The sequence below is a fragment of the Bidens hawaiensis genome, unplaced genomic scaffold (assembly GCF_021521415.1).
Source record: "Bidens hawaiensis isolate Kalapana, Puna unplaced genomic scaffold, B.hawaiensis_p1.1 tig00005028_1, whole genome shotgun sequence".
Taxonomy (NCBI): domain Eukaryota; kingdom Viridiplantae; phylum Streptophyta; class Magnoliopsida; order Asterales; family Asteraceae; genus Bidens; species Bidens hawaiensis.
The window spans coordinates 1,364,065-1,390,000 of NW_027491319.1; the positions used below are offsets into that span (position 1 = coordinate 1,364,065).

At 43.4% G+C, this 25,936-nt stretch overlaps 2 protein-coding genes and 1 pseudogene across 2 annotated transcripts in view; 2 read left to right on the top strand and 1 right to left on the bottom strand.

Moving 5' to 3' along the window:
- Positions 1 to 16,940: 16,940 nt before the first annotated feature.
- LOC143628615 (putative galacturonosyltransferase-like 10 pseudogene) lies at positions 16,941 to 18,496 on the top strand (annotated as a pseudogene).
- A 2-nt stretch (positions 18,497 to 18,498) lies between these two features.
- On the bottom strand, positions 18,499 to 23,232 carry LOC143628590 (uncharacterized). The gene is made up of 5 exons (XM_077098139.1): positions 22,646 to 23,232; positions 21,977 to 22,220; positions 19,130 to 19,228; positions 18,746 to 18,942; positions 18,499 to 18,651 (listed from the first exon to the last, which is right to left on the bottom strand). The coding sequence occupies exons 1-5, from the start codon at positions 23,230 to 23,232 to the stop codon at positions 18,576 to 18,578; spliced, it is 1,203 nt and encodes a 400-aa protein (XP_076954254.1). The 3' UTR covers positions 18,499 to 18,575.
- Positions 23,233 to 25,231: 1,999 nt separating this feature from the next.
- Positions 25,232 to 25,936, top strand: part of LOC143628558 (uncharacterized) — a 1,767-nt gene continuing 1,062 nt past the window's right edge. The window contains exons 1-2 of the mRNA XM_077098115.1: positions 25,232 to 25,397; positions 25,571 to 25,659. Coding sequence (XP_076954230.1) covers positions 25,359 to 25,397; positions 25,571 to 25,659 — 128 coding nt within the window. The 5' untranslated portion in view covers positions 25,232 to 25,358. The remainder of the gene's footprint in view (positions 25,398 to 25,570; positions 25,660 to 25,936) is intronic.

A 25,936-nucleotide genomic window follows, 5' to 3' on the forward strand; every position in this document is an offset into this window, starting at 1 on the left:
TGATTACTAAGGATAACATGTTTATCGTTTCCTTTCCTTTAATTTCCTTCCAACTCAAGAACATACCTAATTAAAAGATAATAGGATACGGGCCAATCATCAAACACACCCAAACCATTAAAGACAGCCCGGAGATCCATTCGAGTCAGAAAGATCCCTAAACGACTTCTTGATTAAGAAAAATTAGACTTTTCTTGCAAGCCAAGTTATTATGAAAATCTATCTTTAATTAGTTTCATTATTACTTTCCTGCTTTCATGGATTCGTTTTCCTACAGATTGCAATCTTTGTTTGAGACGAATAAAAATCATTAGAAAATAATTTCTTCTCATTTTAGGAACTTAACCCACCCAACGAGTTCCTATCACGATACATGCAGTCCTAAAATGAATAAGCAATTAAGCATATAAATTGCATGGAATATTTTCTTTGATGTTGGACCTCCCTCAACTTATAGAGAACGTATATATACTACTTCACCAATCAATGTTGCAAATTAACATGAACGGGATACACTAGTTCAACTCACTTGGAAACATATTTAACAATGTCATAAACATTAAACGTGTCTATAAATTGATGGTCTAGACCCATTTACGGTAAACTTGTACTCGAATAAACTCCTTGTGAAGTTATAACAATTAAAGTATCGTAGTTTTATTAAACTTAATTAGATAGCGTGGATATGAAGTCTAGAACCCATGTACATGTGATTTATTAAATACGGTAGACATGAATTAGATACATTGAATCTACTTTTAGCAATGCTGTGCTTTTATTTAATTACTCTTTTCTGTATTTTGGTTTCTAGATATCATAAAAAAGATCAATAAGAAAGGTTATATGAATTGTAGCGGTAAGTGGAGACACCTTGGTCTCGGTATTTGTAATTTTCAAAAAGTCCAAATTCAGAAATCAGAGAATAAATACCATTTTTAATTCAAAGGGTTCATCATATTGGCAGGACTTCAGTAGTATAAAAATCCAGTATCAGACCTTGAAGATAATAGCGAGGTGAGGTAAAAAGGTATTTTAAAATAGTCGTTGTACTTAAGATAATATTTGTTTTCTTGATTTTAAAACATATAATCTAACTCTTTCTAACAAGAAACCCTCAAAAATCTAATAATTAAAAAATTCAGCTAATGTAGTAATGTAAATTTTGTGAGACTCGTGCACGCACCACTTTGATTATGATAAACGCCTTATGCCACTAGACCAAAAGTTATTCTTTCAAATCAAAATGTTAAGAAAAACATAGGTTAATAAAAAAACGTCGTCATTGATTATGGTGCGTGGCGGTGAGGGGTGAAAGGGTTTTTGATTTTTGTTATTTATGTTTTGTGTTCTTGTTTTAGATTCCATCCACTGTGGTGGTTGGTGGGTGGGGATTATGTGTGTTAGGTGGTTAATGGTGGTGTTGGTAGATCCATGATTGTGAAGATGGGTTGTGAATGATGGCCGAAGAGTTGTTTGTAATCAAATGATGTAGCAGAACAACTCATATAAGGTGCACCTATGAATTATTTTGTATACTATACTAACCACTTTACTTTTTAACTATTTTTTAAAATCTTTATGTCGATTTACAATTTAAAGAATATGGAGTCGTACAAATTTTATATAGACAAAAATATATGACTCAAGTGTATAAAATTTTTATCTAACTATCTATATAATTGTCTACCATAAAATCCTATGTGTCGCTCTCAGGTTGTCCCCCATATTCTTTAGAGCCACCAGATTGCTTGAATTCTAAATGGAGGGTTCTCATGCATTTGACCCAAAATTGCGGGTATGGGTCTTACCAAACCCAGATAATATATTAATAGGTTATAACATCTCATTTATTTGTGAAACTCTTTCATAATCAAACACTAATTTTTGCGGGTCATGGGTCTCACCAAACCCGGATAACCCTTAAACGGGTTATAACATCTCATATATTTATGAAATAACCCCTTAATCATCAAAGAATAATTTCTACGGGTTATGGGTCTTGCCAAACCCTAATAGCTCTCAAATGAGTTATAAGATCTTATTTATTGGTAATTACTTTCATCCTCAAACCCTAATTTAATTTATCTTCTTTACATGTTCTCTATTGCTGGTCTACATCTATAGCGCCGATTAACTTTCGATACTACCCGTCATCGTCAACTGCATCAATATCCTCTTTTTCATTGGACAAATATTTGTGTTCATGTTTGTTCATTTAAAAAAATCAACATGTTCGTGTTCGTGTATTTTTGTTCGTTAAAATCTAAAAAACCCACACATCTCAATTGAAAATACCCAAACGCAAAAGAATATAATAACAAACTAATATATATGTATTAAATTAAAATGAACTACGTTAAAAAATAAAATAAATTATCATAAAATAGCAAAACGATTAAAAACAAACACTTAAATAAACTCCCGTAACACGGGAGGATCAAACTAGTGAATATATATTTATCAAGAAACATATCAGCGTATTTAAAACTTATATAAACTATATTTTAAATTATATAAAAACAATGCCATATCAAAAGGTGTAAAAGGTAATGTGGTACCAATAGATTAACCTACTATACTTGCACTATCTAACTTCTTAATTTTAATTTACTTCAAAGATGGTTCTAAGATCAGGTGTAGTGGCACGTTGTGCCAAACGTTATGGCCTATAACGCGGGGGGTACACCGCCCCCCCTGCGTTATGTTGAAGTTTGGTTTTTGTGCGTTTTAGATACAACGCGGTCTTCAAGGCTTTATAACTCTGGAAACACCGCCCCCCTCCAAGTTATGGAGGCTTTATAACTCTGGAAACACCGCCCCCTCCAAGTTATGACTACACTTGTTTTTTGTACAAAACCATAACTCTTACTGGGCGCCACGTGGCGCATAACTCCTGGATGTGGAGCTTTACGACTACACATGGTCTAACTTCTAAGGGTGTGGTGAGTGGTCTCGAGGTGGGTTTGGTGACACTCTAACTAGAGCTTGAATTTTGTTTTTTTTTCTCTTTCATTTGTTAGTATATGATAACCACCCCGTGGCTCTGAGGCTCGACAAAAAAACATCATAATTTGGGATCACTACACCGATTCAGGAAAGAAAGAATGGCAGCGAGAACACCACATCGTGTTGGTTGGTACCGAAGGGGAGTGAAGAAACACTAATCGACCCCGGGCAGATTACGGATAATCTGGGGGTTATATAGATGTTTCCCACGAGGATGAGGTCCAGCAAAGAAAGTTGTTCTTCAGGTGACCTGCAAAACAGACACCGTAAGCTCGTCACTGAGAAGGGGGGGGGGGTTCCTCCTTGTGACCACCCTCCGGCGTGAGAATCATACTAGATTGCTCTGAATATAAGTGTATATTAAGAGATTGCTAGAGAAGATAATGAGATATCAGATGATGTCCTTACCATTCCAAGGTGTTGGAGTATTTATAGCCGAGTGTAGGTTTCCAAGAAGGTACAGCCGGCTGAATAGTATTCCTGTTCTACCAACAGTGGGCTACGCACAAGCCATGCTGGTTGGTGGATAGGCTGCGGCCGATAGTGACAAGGTCGGCTGTATACTGTTCCTTTACTGCCGGCTATGCACTGTTCCACCAACTGTAGGCTACGCACGTCCCATAGTAAGGGTTGGTGAGTAGGCAGCGGCTAATAGTGACAAACAGTACTAGAGGGTGCTCCTCCTCGTACTGTTGTCGGTGAGCTGTCACCCTGTGATTGGTTCATGGGCTGTTTTGGTCAGATCGTCTGTTTTGCCCATACCTTGGCAGGTATAGTACAAAAGATCTTCCAAAAGCATACGGACTGGCTCATTTGGGCGGGAGTATTCCCGCCTTGCTCATTCCTTCAGGTGACATTACTGAAGTAGCAAGAGTTAGTGCTTTGTGCGTGTAGCCTTGCTATCAGTGCGGGTAGCCTTCCCTGATGGCTTGTATCCGCAACTGCGGGAACAAGCGGGGTACTTCACCATTGGGAGGCTTTCCCTGCGGCAGCTGGCGTACTGCGCGTAAGGTCTTCTCTGAGCATGGTGGGTCCTGCGGAAGCAGTTGGTCGTTGCGCAGACGTCCCTCTTCAAGGTGAGTCTTGCGGGTCCAACTGGGCTCTGCTGGGACCTACCTCTTCAAGTACCCCCAGTCCAATGTTCTTCTCATGAATTATTAATAAGTGAGGTGAACTTTTGGACTTTAGCAAGGGGTTTTGAAAAGGGTTTTTAGTTTTAAGGTTTTCCGTGGGGATTCTTCCCGCGGTTTTCCTAATGTCACGCAGAAATTCCCGACTTTTCTGCTTGATCTTTGGGTATGAAGTGGGTAGGTCTGTAACCTCCTCGCAAGTCAGGAGCGTTGAGTCCCACTTGTGTGGATTCTCCATGGGGTTTTGGTAGTTTTGAACATAGTGATCAATTATGTTAAAACCACCAATTCCATCTTGGAGTTTCAAACAATATAGTTCTCGACGTTCCCGCTATGCGGGGATGTTATTCCCGTTTCCGCAAGCATGGCCCAGAAGATCCTTCTTGGTTTGAATTCCCCGCGGAGCGCTAAGTATGTGAAGGGTTTTGCCTTGACACTGTACCCGCACTCATCTTACGGTTACTTTACTTCCAAGGTATTCCTGGCGTCAATTCCCTGCGGGTGCTAAGTATGTGAAGGGTTTTGCCTTAACACTTTACTCGCACCTGTCTTATAGTTACTTGGTTGCCAAGGTAAGGGGTATTTTCCCGCTTTTGAATCTTTTTGAAATTTTGAAATTCGAAGAGTTGGTGAAAGGATAAGAACAGTCCAAACTATTGAAACGTCGTCCGACGGTTTCTTCTGACAGTGTCAGGACGTGCAGGAAGTTATGGCGACGTGACAGTATATGGTCATTCCAGGCGCTTTTTCAGGCGTGTGGGCGCGAATTTTCGGGCGCGTGGCCGCGAAATTACTGGCACGCGTCCTTTCAACAGCTGTTGCCAGCTTGCTCTTTGCCACGTGTCATAGTTTCATTGCACCTGCGATTTCTCTCTCTTCCGCATTAAATTCATCGCATTGATTGCGATTAGTATATAAAGGGGGAGAGGGTCCTTTGTAATCCACACTTTCACTTTTCTCTTCATCTTCAAAACGATTTCCGGCGAATATTCACCTCTTCAGTCGAGCATTCTTGAAATCGTTCTCTTCTTTCTTACCTGCAAGATGTCTTCTGTTCACGATCTTGAGGCTACAGCCCAGGAGGCTGTGGTATACGCCGAGAACCCGTCATCCACGTCCGACAAGGATGACAAGAGTACTGCTGGCGAGTGCCAGTGTGCTCTGCCTGTCGATCTATATCAGTACATCGTCAGGAAGTTCATGCTCGAGTCTTTCGAGCCTGAGTTTCCTGAACCTCACCAGACGGTGTATGATGCCCCCAGAGGCAAGATCGAGGTATATGCCGCATTTTTTGTCTATGGGAATCTTAGGTTCCCCTTGACGAAGTTTGTGTACCGTGTTCTGGAGAGGCACGGTGTACACCTGACCGAGGTACACCCGATGGCGATCGCGAAGATTCGCCACTTCGAGTGGGTGTGCCGGATTCTGGGCGTTGAGCCCTTCGTCGACCGCCTGATGACCTTCTACTCTTGGAGGTGCATCCAGGGGTGGTATACTCTGATAACCCGGATCAAGGGTTTGAAGATTTGCGCAACCGAGCGCAGTCTTCGCTCATGGAAGCGGGAGTTCTTTTATATCTCCGCTCGCGCCATCCCCCTTGCCATGAAGTTCAAGAATGGCAAGCACTCCCCAGCCTTCACGCCTCCAACTACCAGGAGGCGGAATGGTTCTCAAAGATTTCCCGAGTCCAATCTCCGGTTTACAGCTTTGCGGAGTCCGGGATGGTGATGCTCGGGATGAGCCGGGTGTGGAAGGATGCGGATGCGCAAAAGATCCCGATCGTCCTTGAATACGGTTTGAACTCTGTCCCTTACGGTATGCTCTGTCTTCTTTGTTTATATAGGTTTGTCTTCTAACTGTTTATCTTTTATTTCAGAGGGGAACGACTTGCAGTCGCTCCTGTATCCGCGAGAGGCTGATAGTCCAGCTCGGATGGGTACTCGTGCTCTAGATGAGAACGAGTTGCCCATCCTTGAACAGACGGCGGATCGGTTCGTGGAGGTCTACCCGCTAGGCCACGAGATCCTGAGCGCCAGGCGGCCAGGTAAGGCGTTATTCAACCCTCGACCCCTCAATGCTGAAACCTCTGCTGGAATTCCTCTAATCTTGTGTTCTGATGAGGAATCCGCAGATGGTCCTCCGTTGGTGCGGAAGAAGAAGGCTGCCGGCGGGAAGGGGAAGGCGAAGGTGGCCTCCACTACCGATCCAGTGCCTCGGTCTGATTCAAAGACCTAGAGCGAGGAGGTGGCGGGGAACCCTGGTGGTGATAAGACCACTGGTCCGGAGGCTGCGACGACTGTCACCTCCGGAGAGCCCCGGATGACGACGGTGAGCGGCGTAAAGAGGCCGGCTCCATCGGGTTCGTCCCCGCCTGTCCGCACTTTTAGGCTCAAGAAAACCCGTAAGTACAAACTTCCTTTATTTTTAACTTTATAGCTTTCCATCATTGATACTTATCTTCTTTGTGCAGGCGTGGATGCTACCGCATTCCAGGGTAGAGCGGGGAGGAATACCTCCGGACCCATGACGGTAGGCTTGGTCAGCCTACCTGAGGCGACGACCCAGGCGGCAGCGCCTGCTTCAGTTGGTTCAGTTGCTCACCCAGTTGAGCCAACTATTCCAACTGTGATGACATCACCGCCGGCTGTCAGTGCCATATTTACTGAATCTTTCACTGAGCCGGCGGTGACTTTTTCTGCGGACTCCTCTGCAGCGGCGACCACGGTTGTGAGTTCACCTACGGTGAGTTCACCTCCGTTGGTTTCTACTACCGCGGCGGCCTTCACCATGCCTCCTCCGTCATCGGCAACGACGGCCGATCCTTTAGGTATGCTTGGGGCTTCTCGCCAACCTCTGCCTCCTTCCCATCTGCCTGACCTCTTGGACGGATTTCCCTTGGGTTCAGGTGATGGGTTTGGCGGCTATCGGCCTGTTGTCGACCCTACAGGTGCGTAGGGTTCTTTTGGCCTTTTTTTTTTGTATCAACTTTTCCTAACTGCTTTTTGTTTTTTGCAGTGTCGGATTCCAATGAAGTGTATGTTCCACGATGGAACATCCGCCGAGGAACAACCCTTCGCACGCCTGTGGAGTGCGTGGAGTGGGCTCGTCACGCAGCTCCCAGTGGTGCGTTGGGGGAAGCCATGGCTAGCTACCAGGAGGGTAAGCTAACCAATGAGCTTCGGGTTCTCCTGGCCAGGATGCAGCCGCGCGTCGAGCTGCTTTGTCGTGAAAACGACAAGTTAAAAGCAGCTCGTAACCAAGAAGTAGCTCAGGCGCGGGCTGTCCGGGAGGAGAATAGGAGGCTCTCCGCCGTTGCTGCGGAGAAGGAGAAGGCCTTCAAGGCCCTTGAAGTTGAAGTTCAGGCTCGTCTCGAGGCCCGTTCCAAGGCTGCCCAAGCTGTTAACGAACAGCTTCGGCTGGCTAAGGAAACTGCTCGGAACGCAACTGAAAGGGCCGTCAAGGCTGAAGCTGTTGCTGAGCCTCTACGCCTCGAGAACGAGGAACTTAAAGCCAAACTAGAGGCGCTCCAACAGGCTCATGATGCCTTGGCGATGGAAGACGCGAAGAAGCTCCAAGAGATCCTGGACCAGAGGGGGGTGCTTGACCACACTGAGCGGAAGCTAAAGGGCGTTGAAGAGGCTGCGGCTAAAGAAGTGTTGCTTGCCAACCTCAACAAAAGTGAAGCCGAACGCGCCCGTAACCAAGCTCAAGCTGCCCTCCAGGAAGCTCTGGTTATCAAGGAATGGCTTCTTCGAGAAGCGTTGTCTCAGGTATGCGTAATTTCATATCTTTACACTTTTCTTTGCACATAGAAGAGATTTTGACACTTGTATTTTTTCTTGTAGGTTGTGCATCGAGTCTTCACGGACACATCATACGACGATGCCATGAGCGCAGCCCTCAACGCTTTTCATGAGGATGGGGAAAAGGCCGGCTTCCTGCTTGGTCTAGGGTTCGTTGAGAAAGGCATCCCGCCTTCCAACTTCCCTTTGTACGATGTGGATACTGAAGCTGTTTATGACCAAGCAGTGAACCAGTATGCCGCCTTCCCGCATCCGGTGGTGGAGAAGGTGAACGAAGTTGCTGCTGCTGATGATGGGCCAGCTATCCTTAAAGCTTTCCTTGAACCGCCACGCTCTACTGATGGTGCGGGTCCAAGTGGAAGTGGTCCTGAAGCTTGATCCTGAAGATCCCTTTCCACCATTAGCGTAGATTTTTGTTTTTGTATAGCTTCTTTTGTATGCGGGTATGCACCCAGCAATCTTTGTAATGTTTGAATTTTCATGGAATAAAGATTGTGTTAATTCCTTGCCTTGTTTAATTTACGCATGTTTTGATTTAACTTAGCAATTTCTTTAGTACTTAGATAAGTTAACTTTTTAACGTGGCAAATAATAAGTTTGTTTCGCTTCCTCTTTCATGAATGTGCGGGTATGACCGTCACTTACACTTAGTAGGATGGCTTAACTTTACTTATATCTGACCTGCGTGGAACTTTCCCTCATCTTTTCCTTTGAAATTTTCTAAGTGTTTAGAATAAGTTAACCTTTGAACGTGGTAGATAATAGGTTGAAGTTTTGCCTCCTTGTTCGTGATTGTGCGGGTAAGACCGTCACTTGCACTTAATAGGATGGCTAAACTTTGCCTACATCTGACCTGCGTGGAGATTTTCCTTAACTTTTGAAATTTTTACCGTTTTGTGTTTATGCGGGTTTTGCCGCATTCCACATGTAACGACTTACTTCTTCCCATATTTATGCGGTGAATACCGGCACATCAGTGTGGGAAGTTCATAAGTATAAAGGTAAGGCTATCAACACATTGTGAAAGGAGAATCATTTCCATTAGAAGTGGCTCTAGGCCTTTTCTTTACAAGTTTGGAATTGATCTACATGTAACATTTGCGTAATTGAGCTCCATTCCATGTTCTTGGGATGGGAGTGCCATCAAGCCTTTCGAGCCGGTACGCGCCCTTTCCCAGAACTTCTTTGATAATGTATGGCCCTTCCCAGACCGGGGCCAGTTTTCCTGGGCGTTGTTGGTTCGAAGCCTCGTTGTTACGCAGTATGTAGTCTCCTACATTGAAGTTGCAGAGTTTTACCCGCGTGTTGTAGTACTTTTGCATTTGTCGCTTGTAGTTCTCTTCACGCACTGCGGCTAAGTCTCTGCGTTCTTCGGTTAGCATAAGGTCTAACCGTCTTTCCGCATCATTGTCTTCTGGCTGAATCAAGACCCTTGGTGAGGGTAAACCAATTTCGACCGGGACCATGGCTTCAGTGCCATAAGTGAGACTGAACGGGGTTTCTCCCGTACTGGCCTTTTTCAGCGTTCTGTTTGCCCAAAGGATGTGCGGAAGCTCGTCCACCCAGCCGGATCTGTGTTCCAAGAGTCTTTTCTTTATGCCTTCGACGATGCTCTTATTTGCTCTTTCTACCTCACAATTACCCTGCGGGTGCGCCATTGAGGTAAAAGTGTGGGTGATTTGAAGTTCTTCCAGCCACTTTTGTAGCTTCTTGTCAGCAAAGTTGGTGCCGTTATCGCTCACCAAATTCTGTGGAAGTCCAAAACGACAAATAATAAATTCCCAAATAAATTTTTTGATATGTTTCGCGGTTGTTTGGGCTAAGGGTTTTGCTTCTATCCACTTGGTGAAGTAGTCGATGGCTACCACTAGGAACTGAACATTTCCTGCTGCTGTAGGAAATGGGCCTGTCACATCGATGGCCCACTTCTGAAATGGCCATGAAGAGGTGACTGGAACAAGTTCATTCTTCGGGCGATGCGTGTTGGGTGCGTAGAGCTGACAAGACCTGCATTTTCTGATGTATGCCAGCGCATCCGTATGCATCCCCGGCCAAAAGTATCCCGCGTTGTTTAGCTTAGCTACAACAGCGCGTGGACCTGCGTGTACTCCACAGATGCCTTCGTGTACTTCCCTTAGGAGGTAGTCAGCATCTTGGTTGTCCACACATCTTAAGAGTGGGCCAAGAAAGTTACGTCTGTAAAGGATGTCATCGATGAGTTGATAATTCAGTGCTTTACAGCGTAGTTTTCTTGCCTGTGTTTTTGACTCTGGTAGTGTACCTGCCGCAAGGTATTTTATTATTGGTGTCATCCACGTTTCTGTGCCGGTTTGGATGACACAAATTTCCTTGTGCGGGACCGAAGGTGCCTCGAGGAGTTCAATGCGGATGTCCTTTCCCAAGTGGGTGAAGGCTAATGATGCAAGCTTGCTTAACGCATCCGCAGATTTGTTTTCACTACGCTTGACGTGTATGACTTTGCAATCGTTAAAATCGCGCATAAGGGTTTTTGCTTGTGCGAGGTACAGAGCCATTGTGTCGTTCACGGCCGTGTACGTCCCGTTGATTTGATTGGCTACTAACATGGAATCCACGTGGGCTTCCAAGTGTTTCACTCCCATCTTACGCGCAATTCTTAGCCCGGCCAAGAATGCTTCATACTCGGCTTCGTTATTCGTACTTGGAAAATCCAGTCGAATAGCGTAAGTGTATTCTTGGCCTGCTGGGTTGGTTAGTTTCAGCCCTGCGCCTGAACCCTCGTTACTGGCTGCTCCATCAGTGTAGAGTCGCCAGACATCATTGATGTTTTGTGCTGGAGAGGGTTGAGCCTCTTCCTGGCACTCTTTTTCCCGCGATGTAGGCACTTCCGCAATAAAGTCGGCCAAAACCTGGCCTTTTATGGCTGGTCTTGGCTTATACTTTATCGCGTATTCCCCCAACTCAATTGCACATTTGGCTAGGCGTCCCGATAACTCGGGTTTGCGTAGAACGTTTGCAAGTTTGAAGTTGGAGAGAATGGTGATTGGGTGACCCTGGAAATATCGTCTTAACCTGCGTGAAGCGTGTATAAGTGCTAAGACTAATTTTTCGAGGGTAGAGTATCGGGTTTCTACGTCTGTTAGGATACGGCTGACATAATAGATTGGCATCTGGATGCCTTTCCGTTCAACTAGCAGGACCGCCCCGGTTGCTCTATCTGTTGCGGAAAGGTATAGGATTAACCCCTCCCCCGCTTCTGGTGCTGTGAGCGTTGGGAGTTCGATCAAGCGTGACCGAATCTCCTGAAAAGCTGCTTCCGCTTCTGGTGTCCAGCGGAAGTGCGTTTTCTTTAAACAGTTTCTCAACGTTGACACGAAAGGAAACGACTTATCCGCGTGGTTTGCCAAAAAGCGATTAAGTGCAACTAGTCGTCCATTCAGTGTCTGAGCCTGTTTGATGGTAGTAGGTGATTCCATTTTGATAACGGCTTCGACCTTTTCAGGGTTCGCTCTGAAGCCATCTTTAGTGACGATGACCCCCAAGAACTTCCCTTTGTCCATTCCAAAGGCACACTTGCTCGGGTTGAGCTTCATGTTTATCTTCCTAAGCGTGTTGAAAGTTTCTTCGATGTCTTTCAACATCGCTTCTGCGTCAGGGCTTTTGATGACCAAGTCATCCATGTAGACTTCCAAGTTCCTCCCAATTTGGGCATGAAACTGGTTGTCCATCAGGCGTTGGTATGTGGACCCGGCATTCTTAAGTCCAAATGGCATCATTTGATAACAAAATGTGCCATCGGGAGTCCGAAAAGCGGTTTTGTCCTGATCATCAACGGCCATGTGGATTTGATGGTACCCCTTATACGCATCCAGGAAGCATTTAAGGCGAAACGGTGCTAACGAATCAACCTTAAGATCAATTTCGGGTAACGGATAACAATCTTTGGGGCATGCTTTGTTTAAGTCCTTGAAATCTATGCACATGCGCCATTGTTTGTTATTCTTCGGTACCATAACGGGATTTGCAACCCATGTTTGATATCTGCTAACGCGTACGATGCCTGCGTCAAGGAGTTCCTTGACTTGGGTTCTACACGCGTTAGTTTGTTCTGGCCCCATTACTCTGCGCTTTTGTACGACTGGCGTAACAGCCGGATCACACTTGAGCTTATGCTCTGCCTTACTTCGGGGTACACCAGTCATGTCAGCTGGTGTCCACGCGAAGATGTCAGCGTTTTTCTGTAGTAAGCGTTTGAGTAAGGTGCGTGTGGGATCAACAACTGTTGGGCCAATGGTAACATCCTGGTCAGGGTATTTTCCATTAAAGGCCCATCTTTCCGGTTCGGTGATGGTTGGTTTAGCCATCTTTGGTTTGGGTTTAGATGAGACAGATGCGATGCATACCTGGGGAATGCCGGTGATCATCGCTACACCCTCAGCTGTTGGCCATCCCATCATGCCGTGGACTGAATATACCACGGCGTTGAATCTTGCCATCCCGTCTCTTCCGAAGAGAATGTCGTATGTGTGGTGTGGCTTCCTCATTACGACAAAATCCACGTCTTCTGTGCGTGAGTGATTCCCATCCGTAAGAGTGACGGGGAAAGATAGGATACCCAGGGGGGTGTTTGTGCTGCCGTCGAACCCTTCCATCGAGGCGTAGATCGTTTCCAGGCGTTCATTGTCTTCGTCATCTAGCTTGTCGAAGAACTGCCTGTACATCACCGTTGACGAGGCGCCGTTGTCAGCAAGAGTGCGAGAAGTGATGTAGTGCCCCAGCTGGCTTTTGATGACGATAGGGCCTTCTTTGCTGGGTCCTCCTGGCACTCGCGGGAAGCGTACCTCAGCTTCCTTCCACGCGCATGGTTCTGTCGCTCGCCTTTTTCTTCCTCTGATGTTGCCATGAACCATGTTGATGCTGATGTCAACGGGCTTTCGTCCGTTGCCTCTGTACCGGTTATCATTCCTTCCTCCCTTCTTGATTGATGCCACAAGGTGTGCAAGTCTTCCATCTTTGACGAATGTTTCAACAATATCCTTCAAGGATGTACACTCCTCCGTACTATGACCTTTTGTCCCGTGGAAGTCACAGGATTTGCTTTGATCCACATTAGGTCGCTGCCGGATCATTGGAGCTTTTGGCCATGGTAGTTTTTCGGTGGCAAATATCTCCGTGACGCTTTTGGTGAGTGGCGTCCACCGGTGTTTTCGGCTTGAAGGGTGTGTGTTATCCCTTCCGCCAACAAGAGGGCGAGAGCTGGATGAGGTGTCAAAGTTTACCCTTGACTGCCAAATACCTAGCTTCCTCTTTTTGTTCTGCCGGGCGATCCGAACATTGTTTTCTCTAGTCCTTTGCGTGTAGAGGTGTGTACTCTGGGGAAGATCCCTTCCCAGTTGCTTCTCCGTCTCGGCAAAGCGCTTGGCCGCCGTCATGATGGCATCCCATGTGGATGGCATGCCGTCCTTACCCGTCAATGTGCGGATAAGTTCTGGGTATTCGGCGCCCTGGATGAAAGCGGCGCGAACAAGATCTTCACTTATGTTGCCCAGACTCAGCTTTTTGGAGTTGAAGCGAGTGATGAAGTCTAGTAAAGATTCATCCTCCTCTCTAACGCAGTTGAGGATCGTCCACTGTTCTTCAGTATATTTCCTCTGTTGGCTGAAGTGTTGGCTGAACTTGTTCTGAAAGTCCGCCCAATCATAGATGTGGTGGACCGGTAAACGATCGAACCATGCCCTGGCCGCTCCAACCAGAGTCATCTGGAACATATAACACCACGTGGGTTCCGTCCAGTTACTGACGGTTGCCCCCGCAATGAATCTGTTCAAGTGGTCGTCTGGGTCGGAAAGACCATCATAAGTGCCGATGTTGGACATTTGTTTGGCACTTCTAGGGGCAATTGCTTCCGCAATGTCCCTTGCAAACTTGGACTTTCGTGCATTTGCAGCAGTTGGTCTAAAGGTTTTGGAGAAGTCACGTGGGTTTCTCCCCGCGTTCGTTGGTTTAAAGGTTTCTCCAAAATTCCTTGTCGGTTGGAAGTCCGTTTCCTTACGCTTCCCTTTTGCCTTATGGCGAGGGTTTGCGTCGGTATCGGATTCTTCCCGCTCATCGTCCGAGTACTCGCACTCACTGTTCATGTTGAGATGTTGGCGAGTACTGCCGAATTCGTCAGCCTGTTGAAGTGAACGCAAGCGTTCATCCAACTCAGCTTGGAACTCTTTCTGACGTGCTTCGGCCCACGCCTTAACTTGATCAAGTGTTTGGCGAGGGACCCTCGTCCGTTTCTCCAACTGGGCATCAGTGAACCCCAGTGAAATATTGTTTACTGCACTTGTCCCGTCTTGGGTAACCGGGGTAGTGTTCGTAAAATTTGTGTAACCGCCGGTGTTCCCCCCAGTTGCTGGGGTTGTGGTCACCGGGGTTTCTTGGTCACTTACTGTCCTTGGGACCGGAGTAACGTTAACCATTTCTTCAGAAATTTTGAAAAAACTAAGAATTAGTTCTAGCTTTTATGCACGGATGGCGCCAATGAAGAAACACTAATCGACCCCGGGCAGTGGTCTCGAGGTGGGTTCTCGAGGTGGTGAGTGGTCTCGAGGTGAGTTTGGTGACACTCTAACTAGGGCTTGAATTTTGTTTCTTTTTCTCTTTCATTTGTTAGTATATGATAACCACCCCGTGGCTCTGAGGCTCGACAAAAAAACATCATAATTTGGGATCACTACACCGATTCAGGAAAGAAAGAATGGCAGCGAGAACACCACATCGTATTGGTTGGTACCGAAGGGGAGGATGTGAGCTTCGTGGAGTCAGGAAGACCACCCCCACCTCCCTAAGATAAGATTACAGTTATCATCCCAAGAATTTAAAAATCTCACCTCTAGCTACACTAGTTTCATGATTTGGTAGTAACATGTTATGGAGGGGTTCAAATCCTATAAAGCTATATGTATGTAACTCTATAAAGCTACATGTATATAACTAGTTTATAGAAATATTTAAAAGTAGATTAGATTCTTGTTCAAAAAAAGTTACCACTATTCGTAACATGACTGGTCGTTGACTGCTGTTAAACTTTGTTATTTTATTTAAAAACGTGTAATTAGTTAATTACTTGTTAGGCTGAGGGGTGTGGAGCGCTAGAAAGGGCGCAAGAGGGCAGCCGGTCGTGCCCCAGGGCGCGAGGACCACACCACCGAGGCGCGAGAGGGGCGCGAGAGGGGCGCGAGCGCGGAAAAAGAGGCAGGCGCAAGGGGTCTCGCGGGAGCTGTTGGGCGTAAAGGGACTTTGGGAAATGGGAAAGAGACGTTGGGGTCTTAAAAATGAGCCGTTGGCTCAAGTTAATAAAAAAAAAAAATTTTTTTTTCTCTATATATATCTATATCAAATACATACCAACATCAATATAAAACATACAATTTTCTCTCTATTAAACCTATATCAAACCCAAACCAACACCAATATCACATACCAATATCACATACCACACCCAAAACCCAAAATCACCCTATCTTCCAAACCTTTTTTTAAAAACATGGCTGGAAATTGGTACCCAAACCTAGATTCAGATTACAGTTACGACGATTTATGGTCGGCACCGGACCAAGCGATGTTTTATTCGGGTTCGCAACAACCATCCGGCTTTCAACCATCCAACATACAACCGTCTCCTAACTTTGTAGTTCCGGAGACACAAGAACCAGAAGGTGAAGCTGCGGGACAAAGAAGACGCGTCCACCGGAAAAAACAAATTGCAACGGACGGGTCGGGTTCGGCTTCGACCGGAAGGACGAAACGGAAAATCACTCCGTGGTCATCGGATGAGAAGGAAGCCCTGTGTCGGGCTTGGATAGTCACTTCTGAGGATCGGCGTTGCGGTAATTGTTTTAACGTTTTTAAAAATGATTTTTAATAAAAAAGTTAAATAAAAAAGTTAAATGACTTACAAATTTATTTATGCATTTTGCAGCGGACTACCAAAAGAGCAAGGTCTTTTGGACAAAGGTTAGGGAGACGTTCTATTCGCTCGTTGGGAGTACAGAGCGGAACGCCGATATGATTTCGGGTCGGTGGACCGAAATCAGAAAATTTGTCGGCTTGTTTACTAATCTGTTCAACAGGAACGCCGGTCGTATGAGACCAAGTGGCAGTGACGATTTGGCGGTTTATAATTTCACCGTCGAAGAGTGGAAGCAGGAGTGCCTGCGGTGGTATGGGACGGTGAAGACGTGGGACGATGTAAAGGTGTGGGAGAGGTTGAGAAGGTGTTCTAAGTGGGTTGAGCTGGTGGCGCCGGACGTTGATGCAGAAGTACGGCCGAAACGGACTAAAACTAGTTCGTCTGGAGCGTACAGCACTTCCGCCGGGTCGGATTGCCGGGTTGGATTCGACCTAAACGTTGCGGGGGAGGAAACGTCTTCACCGCCGAGGAGGCGGCCATTGGGAAGGGACGCCAGGGGCAAAAAACCGGCTGAGGGGGAAGCCGTAAACATCAACGATCTTGTTGAATCCCTCAATAAATTCAACAAAACCATGGAGGTGGTCTCTAATGACAAAAAGGAAAAAAAAAGAATGAGAGATTTGGAATTCCTTACAAGAGACTTCAGTAACCTAAATCCGGTCGACCAAATGCTGATGGAAAAACAAAAGGAACGTATCCGGAAGAGGTTGATCGAAGAAGACCAAGCCGAAGAATAAGAATAATGTTTTTTTAGTACTTTAATTTTTTTTTTAGATATTAATGTGTTTTTTTAATTAATGTGTGTTTTTTTAAATAATTTATGAGTTTTTTTAATAATACGTTTTTTTAATACATTTATAAAAAAATAAAAAAAAAACCGCTCGCGCCCCCTCTCGCGCCCCTCCACACCATGCCCCGGGGCGCGAGCACCACTACCAACACCCATCTTATCAAGTTTCTCTCTCTGCCACACGTCACAATATTATTGGCTGGCGCCCCCACTCGCGCCCCACACCCCTCAGCCTTATAAATTTGAAGACGGAATATGAATATGAAATAGTAATAATGTAGCAGAACATAACAGAAGAAGCAGGCACGTGGTAACATGGAAATCAATGATACACAAACAACATTATGTATGTATATTGCCTGTCATTCTCCTCGAACCTTCCACCTTTGAATTTAAAATTCAACCCCATTTTCTAAATCACCCCCTCAACTATCCACAAACTCCCATTCCACCCCTTCCGTGTTCCAAACAAAACGCGTTTCTTCCTCCACTTAATATTTATACGCACACACACCTCTTCATCTTCTTCCAACATTCATACTCCAATCCGACCACCTATTTTGACTTCCGACCGGACATACAACCTTTTATTTTATGATATGCTTCGATTTAAAGCTGCTGGTGTTGTTTTTCTGTTGACTATTATTATTTTTATACCCACACATGCGATCCGTTCACTTCCTGAAACACCTTCAAACATATAACTTTACGGGACTAACAACAACGTGGATGCGGATTACATCGAAGCACCCGAGTACATTAACGGTGCTCAATGCGGGGTGTCCGGAACCATCCACGTGGCAATGACTCTTGATTTTAACTACTTGAGAGGATCAGTAGCTGCTGTTCATTCGATATTAAAACATACTTCTTGTCCTGAAGATCTTAACTTCCATTTCATTGCATCCGAATCGAAATCGCCTAAACCTGAAGACTTGACCCGGATCATCAAAACCATATTTCCGTCTTTGGATTTTATGGTTTATAAGTTTGATGATGATGTTGTGAAGGGCTTGATCTCGTATTCGGTTCGCGAAGCGCTTGAAGACCCGTTGAATTACGCGAGAACGTACTTGGCAGACATGATTGACCCGAGTGTGACCCGAGTGATTTATCTGGATTCGGATATTATTGTGGTTGATGATATACAGAAGCTTTGGTCGGTTTCGTTAGCTGGGTCGACGATTGGAGCTCCAGTTTACTGTCACGCGAATTTCACCAAGTATTTTACCGACAGGTTTTGGTCTGATTCGAGTCGGGCGAGTGTGTTTGATGGGAAGAAGCCTTGTTATTTCAACACAGGGGTAATGGTGATGGATTTGGTCAAATGGAGGAAAGAAGATTTCAGGGGTAGGATTGAGAAATGGATGAAGGTTCAAAAGGAGGAGAGGATATACGAATTGGGTTCGTTACCGCCGTTTTTGTTAGTGTTTGGTGGTGATGTGGCGGCGATTGACCATAGGTGGAATCAACACGGGCTCGGTGTGAACAACAGGGTTCATAGTTGCAGGTCACTGCATCCGGGTCCAGTCAGTTTGTTGCATTGGAGTGGGAAGGGGAAACCATGGGTGAGACTAGACGCTGGTGAGCCATGTCCGGTTGATGAGCTATGGTTGCCTTATGATCTCTATAGACACTCTAAACAACAATTGAGATGATGTATTTTTGGTTATTTGTAATTTGATTCATTCTTTTTTGGTGTATATTGTTATTCTTGAAATTTTGTTTGATAGATTCTTTTTGTATGTCTATATATACACGAATACGAGAGATTCTTTTTGTATGCCTATATATATACGAATATGAGAAAAGAACATCGAATTCGATATTTAGGTAGCATAACTAGGTTTAAGAGCACACATTGTCTACTTGCTCATAATCTATTTATATGTTGCAAATGTGGATGATCATATGAAGCCAGCTGCATATCTCAGATACAATCTGTTCTCGAAACCTCTTAAGTGATGACCTAAAAGCATACACCTGTAGACGATTTGTGTTAACTACATAACTGGAGACCATTAAAACAAAATATTGAACATGCACAGAGATTGTGTGATAGTGACGTTATACTAACCAGAAAAGCAGTTTTGCAAGATGATCCCGCGTTTCACAGAAGTTGTAATTGTCATTTTTGTAGTTTTCTTGGACTACTGAATCTCCCATTAAACCAGAGGTGAAATCTTTCTTAAATATTTTTGTGGATGCACAATGAACAAGTTGTTGTAGAATTCGTTTCACTTCTGAAGATGATGGTTTTGATAGTTCATTTAACTGTCGAAACATAACACACGAGAAAGTTACAGCTTCAGAACACATACATATTACATAAATATATAGGGTGATTCACTTAAGAACTGGTAGACGATTGTATAATGTTGAGAACTTTGAAAACTGCTTCAATACTGGTAGTGCTTATTATATTAAACTAGAATGCATATATGCAAGTTAAAGTGATTACCATGTCTGAATCTAATGATTGCAAGTACTTCAATATATCATTGTTACTTTCTGCTGCGTGTCCTATTTGCATACTTTCCTGCTTCTGAGTGTGCAGATCCTGATAGAAAGGGATAAGACACAATTTGAATCAAGCTTCATCACACACAGCTATAAAGTCATGCACATACAGCAAAATCTTTGCTCACAGCTAGAAACTTGCTCAAAATCAGCTAAAAAAATAAACAAGCAAAGCCGGCTCGTTTAGATTTCGAGCTGGGTGAGCACCCTCTTCATGTTAAGCAGGCCAGCCAAGAAGTGTAACATCCTACTTTCGGTTATTATAATAAAAATAAATTTCGTTATTTCATAGTGGGTCGTTATTGGTTTAGATAAATAGAATACGAGTTGGGCTAGTGTTGGGTAAATGAATATGGGTTATGGGCTTGGGTTAGGAAAAAAAAGAAGGAAAGACAATGGCTTAAGCCCATGATCTATAAATATATAAACCCTTAATATCCATTTAATCCTCATTCACACATATTCCATACACCACCCAAAACACACACTTAAGATTTCTCTCTAGTTCTTCCTTATCTCTAGCCGAAATCAAGAAGGAAACCGAGCACCGACCCGAGGTAATGATAGTTTAATATTGTACGAGCCTAAACCGTTAGTTATAGTCGCGTAACGACGAGCCGACACCGTTAAACCGTTTAAATCACAAGATCCGGGTGGAATCAGGTATAAACCGGACCTAAGATGAGTTTAGGGATCACCCTAGCTCAAATCTGGATCAAATGGGACGAAAAACGATGAAAACGGTGGAAGAACGAGTGAGATCTCATTTTTCCGGCGAAAACGCGGTTTTCCGGCGATGACGGCGCCGGAAAGGCGGCGCCGGAAAAGATAAAGGTGTCAGGGAATGTTCCCTGACCTAACCCTAGTTCGCTAAGGAAACTTAGAGAACTAGAGGGTGATTCGTTAGCTAGTTCGCTAAGGAAACTTAGCGAATCAGAGGGTGATTCGTTAGCTAGTTCGCTAAGGAAACTTAGCGAATCAGAGGGTGATTCGTTAGCTAGTTCGTTATGGGAGCTTAGCGAATCAGAGGGTGATTCGTTAGCTAGTTCGTTATGAGAGCTTAGCGAATCAGAGGGTGATTCTTTACCCAATTCGTTAAGGGAAAAGTAACGAACTAGGAGTTTAATATAAAGACAGAATGGTCCCTGGACTTAGAAAAGAATTATATAATTACATAACAGCCCTTGGAGTTTGGCAATTTATGAAAGATACCTTTAAAGGTAAATGAGTAACGATTAACTAACAAGGTAATGATTTAATGAAGTAAAACAGCTTAGACGTGTAAGACTAATTAAGTAGCAATGAGATGACTAGAGCGGTACTTAATACTGTAATTATTATACAGTTAGTCGTGCACAGCTCAAGAAGGGAATAACCGTAAACGGTGAACGCAACCGCATTGAGGTGAGTTTCTAGCCCCAATTATGTGTCATGTTTTCGGGGCTGTGTGCATACTCAATATGTTTGTTAATACGCTTATCCTAAGAGATAAGTGTATGCCTTATGTGAATAATGTGAAATGTATGAATGATTGCTTGATGGTACGTGAACGATCTTCGGATATTGCACGTACTGTCAGGTTGTAACGCTATGTATAAGGTAAGTATGATACGTATGCTTATGTGTATGAACGTGATAAAGTTAATAAAAGAAGGAAAGGATGGTTGTATGGTTGTATGGCTACGAAAAGGGTACCGAGCCCTAATAATACTCGAGGTATGATGTATGGTTGTATGGTAACGAAGAGGGAATCGAACCCTACTAATATTCGAGAACTAGGGAACCGAACCCTGCTAATATTCGAGGAAAGAGGGTACCGAGCCCTAATAATACTCGAGGAAGGAGGGTACCGAGCCCTAATAATACTCGAGGAAGGAGGGTACCGAGCCCTAATAATACTCGAGGAATGTAGGGCGTAATGCTCTTTATAACGTAAGATATGAAAGTAAGTTAGTACAAAAGAAAGTATGAAAGTATGAATGAAAGAATATAAGTTTGTGTGTATTGTATAATGTATGATTAACTAGAACTCACTCAGCGTAGCTGACTTTTAGTATGCACGCAGGTGAGTAGGATGAGGCAGCTCGCTTGAGGAGACACGTGGCACTGAATAAGAGCTGGCATCGGAAGACTCAAGACGTTTAAGTTTAATGTTTGTTTATTTTGAAAGACAAGATGACGTTTTAAGACAAGATGTGTTTTGTTATGAAATGTTTTATGAAAGCTTTTATATTCCGCGAATGTTTTAATTAACTCTGATATTTAGAACTGCGTTTATGAGTAAATCCAACACGAAAGTAGGGCTACCGGTAACGGGGCCTTACAAGAAGCCCAACTTTTATATGTAAAAAATCACTTTATAATTTTGTTATTTCTATCCATATGTGCAAGAATTACAAGATTGCGAAAATAACCAAGCTTGCTCGAGGTTTATCCAAGCCGAGCTCAAACTCAAATTTCAGCTCGCTAAGATATTCAAGCCCAAGCTGGAGCTGAAGCTGAAGCTAGCTTGGCTTGTTTTTTAAGCAACCCTATTTCTGAGTAGGATTGAGATTGAGTCAAGTTTTTGATATTTTCGCAATCTCCTGGGGCAATTGATTGAGTCTTAACTTCTGGTCTTAGCCAGATTTATTAATCTAATGTCTATCATCACCATTCTTGATTAACAGCCAATAGACATCTTATAAACAACAGTGTTCACTATAAACCAGAGCTTGTTTCACCTTAAAAAGCCAAAACTATACAATGTAGTTATGGAAATGAAAGATAACCTTTGCAGTTGTCTCACCTTCTTGGCTGTAGATAGCTCTGATTCCAACTCTTGGATGTAATTCATAGCATCAGGACACAAATCAGCTAAACCACTTTGAATGTTCAACCTCTCTAATTCTTCCGAAAAACACTCCATCTCAACACTATGATCACACACTTTCTCTTTATCTTCACACTGATCCTTTCCAGCATAACCACAATCACCTGAACTGAACCTCCTCATCAACATAACTCTATACTCAGCGTTCCACAGCGTATACCTAAACAACACACCAATTAATAAGCATGTAGGGGAATTTGGGAATTTTGACTTGGATTTTCAGAGTGTCGTATGAAAACTTTCATATTAAAAGTTATTTGGTGGTTCCACAAATACTTTAATCGGATAAAACTCTGAATGTGAGACAAAAACTTAGTATGAAATTTCGTGAGAGATGAACCGGAGAGAAGACCAAATGATACGAACGTAAGGTTTATCTCCGGAACAGTTAAATTTTCAAAATTTGAATTTCATTAACATTGCCCCATTTAACACTTATGATTATGTGTGACAGGAACAAACTAAAACAAGCATGCACTCCGCACATCCCTAAAATGTTTATTATGATTACGTTGGTCGACCGGTTAATCCAATTACACTAAAATACTAACAAAGCAAAGCATGCATCACAATTTAAACAATTACCCTGTGATTAACGATGAGGCGAGTAATCGAACAAGAGGACGTTTGGAAACCCTAACGACAACAGATAACTGATCCGAGGGAAGCAAACCAAGCATGGATGAAACCATACGTGTCATGGAGTCTTTAACGGAATCAGAAACGCCTTTGGATATGACAGAAGTGTCCAAGGGCTCAATTTGCTTCAACATGTTGGCGATAACGGAGAACTCACGGTAGGAGTTAGTAGATACAGAGTCGTCGGAAACACCGCCGCCGTTGTTGACTCCGTGGAGACAGCAGCTGATTGTGGCAGCAGAACGAGAACGAGAACGAGAACGATTGGAAATGAATTGGCGGTGAGGTGGAAGTGGTTTGTGGTGGGTGAGGCGATGAAACGGTAGGGCTCTGGAAGAAGCTGCTGCTGCTGCTGCTGCCATTGAGATAATAAGCTCACGGTGGCTGATGGTGGTGGCGGATATTCCGGTACGGATATTCACGGTGCACCACTTGTTTCTCACCACCACCGCTGTCACAAATTCTGTTATGTTTTCTTGCGGATTTTCCAATGTAAGGAGCTGGGTCGGGTCGGGTCGGGTCGGGTCGGGCATACCATGTTACTTTACCCAATAAAAATGATTTCCATTTTCAAACATAGTTTATAACAAATAAATAAATATTGTTTGCAATATTATGCTAGTTAAAAATTATAATTCTAACTTTGCATTTTTTTATAGCTTTAAGCAATTTGTTCATAAGATGCAGCTTTTATTGATCATAGAGTTAAATAATAAAAAAACTAGCTTAATTTATAAACAAAGTCATGTTAAAAACTCTATAAGAATACGTTTATTTTTAAGTAATCTTAAAGTCAATTCAAACACGTGTCATATATCTTTAACATGCCTTTGAAATCCCTGGATTGTATACACCTTGATTTGAGGAGATCAAAATCAGCTTGTTTATATGCGCTGTCACCGATATCCGACAAGCAATCATATGGCCGAACTTGTACTCAGTTGCGCTTCTTATATTGTCAATTCTTTATAATTTGTTCAAATGTTGACATTGTTAGTATGTGGTAAAACGTGCATCAGTTAGAGTGGTCTTTAACAATAGACACAAAAACCCAATAATACACCATGGAGGCAAGAAAGCCCAATCTGCAGAAGTTAAGTTAGGGCTGTGTTTCTCTACCCGGTTATGGGAAGCTGTGACGGTGGTACAAAGGACATTTGGTTCTAATAGTACAAAGGTGTTTGACAAGATTCTGTTTTTCAATTGACGAGGGGTTCAAGTCCAATCATTGGTAGAAAAAAAAAGGCATAATAATTTAGAAGTAGAGTTAGATTTGGCATCTAAACAAATTTTGAAGTGCGCTTCATATTTTCATATTCCAATAAGAACATATAAACATATAATACCGATATTGAATATAACTGTTTATATATCTCTGTCCTACACTCTAAAATTATCTTTATATGCTTGTGAAATATCAAAGAAATCAATTTGTGGTTCAATCTTGAATCAGTCGTGGTGTAATTGATCAAGTACAAGATCAAAGCTGAATAACTTTAGATAAAACACATGTGGGTCATTAGAAGGCCCATTTTGGTGGGTTGTGTTTTGCGTGTCTTTGCATTTTGCAGATTTCTACAATGGTTTTTTGGCCCATACTGACCACCACCGTGGCACTGTTACCGTATAACGGCCCACTTATGGGTGACGGATTTCATAATGGTGAAAATGGAGAAGCACTCTCATGGAACAAACTTCATGGGATTTGCTTCATGTTTGCTTAGTATTTTATTTTGTATAACTTCAAACCCGTGTATGGATTCTTGGTAAATGTATTAGGATTTCTCATTGGGTTGGGGGTACCGTGTACAACAATTTGGGTAAGACCAATACTCTTGCCTGGGTACCAATTCTTACAACTTGTATTTTGGTGCATCTCCTTATACTTAAGGATACCACCTCTATTTTTGGTCTCCATAGCTTGTTTTAGGAGACGATCATAGGGTTTATGTGAGGAATGCCCCCTAATTGTGTAATCAATACGTTTTCCAAACAAAGCCTAATACCAAAATAAAAGTGTTTTGACTTTTGAGAGGGACGGGAAGAGATGGCTTGAATCTATGTATATATGTGTGAACCCTCGGGTGGGCAAAAGTGAAATTGCACTAATTTTGACGTTATTTTACTAATCTCGTGAAAATAACGTTAAAAGTGGCGGAAGGTTAATCAGGCATCATGTGGTGGTGCTGATAGCCGAAAAACAAGGGTACATGCACCGATCAGCCGGTGTCCCGATGATTGAGTGCTATGTGCCTTATGTCCAAGGCTTGATGCAAAACTACTATCGAGCCGAGGGTCTCACCGGAAGCAGCCTCTTTATCCCTATGGGGTAGAGGTAAGGCTGTCTACATCTTATCCTTCTCAGACCCTACCATAGCTTTGCTATTGGTGGGATATACTGAGTACGATGATGATGATGATCCTATAATAAAGTTGAGGGGGGTCAATCGCTAATCTTACATAAAATAAGGGTTGGATGGTCATTAAAAAAAGAAGTAAGCAAAAGTCGCATTCATTGGCTAACCAAACAAACCAAGTTAGAGAGGTTGATATTATATAAAGTGCCAAGTCAGAGATAGTTGTCCTTTTTAGCCTAATAATTTCTCTCTAGTCTCCACGACCTGTTTTCCGTCAGCCTCCGTTGATCCAGAAATTATTAATGTCTTCTTCGACTCTCAAGCGTTGGCTGAGGCCTGAGGTTCGTAACAATCGATCTCACTCTATGTTGTTATCTAATTTAATTCGGTTTTCAGATTGATTATTTGAAACTAGCTTGTTATTTCAACTGATCAGACGAGTAATCGATACTACTGTGACCGATGCTTTGTGTATATTAAATATCAGATCTAATGGATCTATTGTTTTTGACAGGTGTACCCGTTGTTTGCTGCTTTAGGCGTTGCCGTCGGAATCTGCGGTATGCAGTTGGTTCGCAACATCAGCGGCAATCCTGAAGTCAGGTACGTGTCTTCTTCTATCAAATCGGATTTACGTTGTGCCTTTGATTGGAACAGTTGACCCGTTTGCAGGGCCATTGATTACGGTTTTTGTATTATTATATACTGTTGATTAGTTTCAACTAATATTGACAATTCAGTTTTAATGGCTTGAACCAATTTGTTATTTATTTCATAGTTGTTAATAGCAAATAGCGGATGGTAGCGGCAAGCTAGCTATATGTTACATAGCGATAATGATGAAATAATGAACACTGTTTTATGTTTAGCTATACACTAG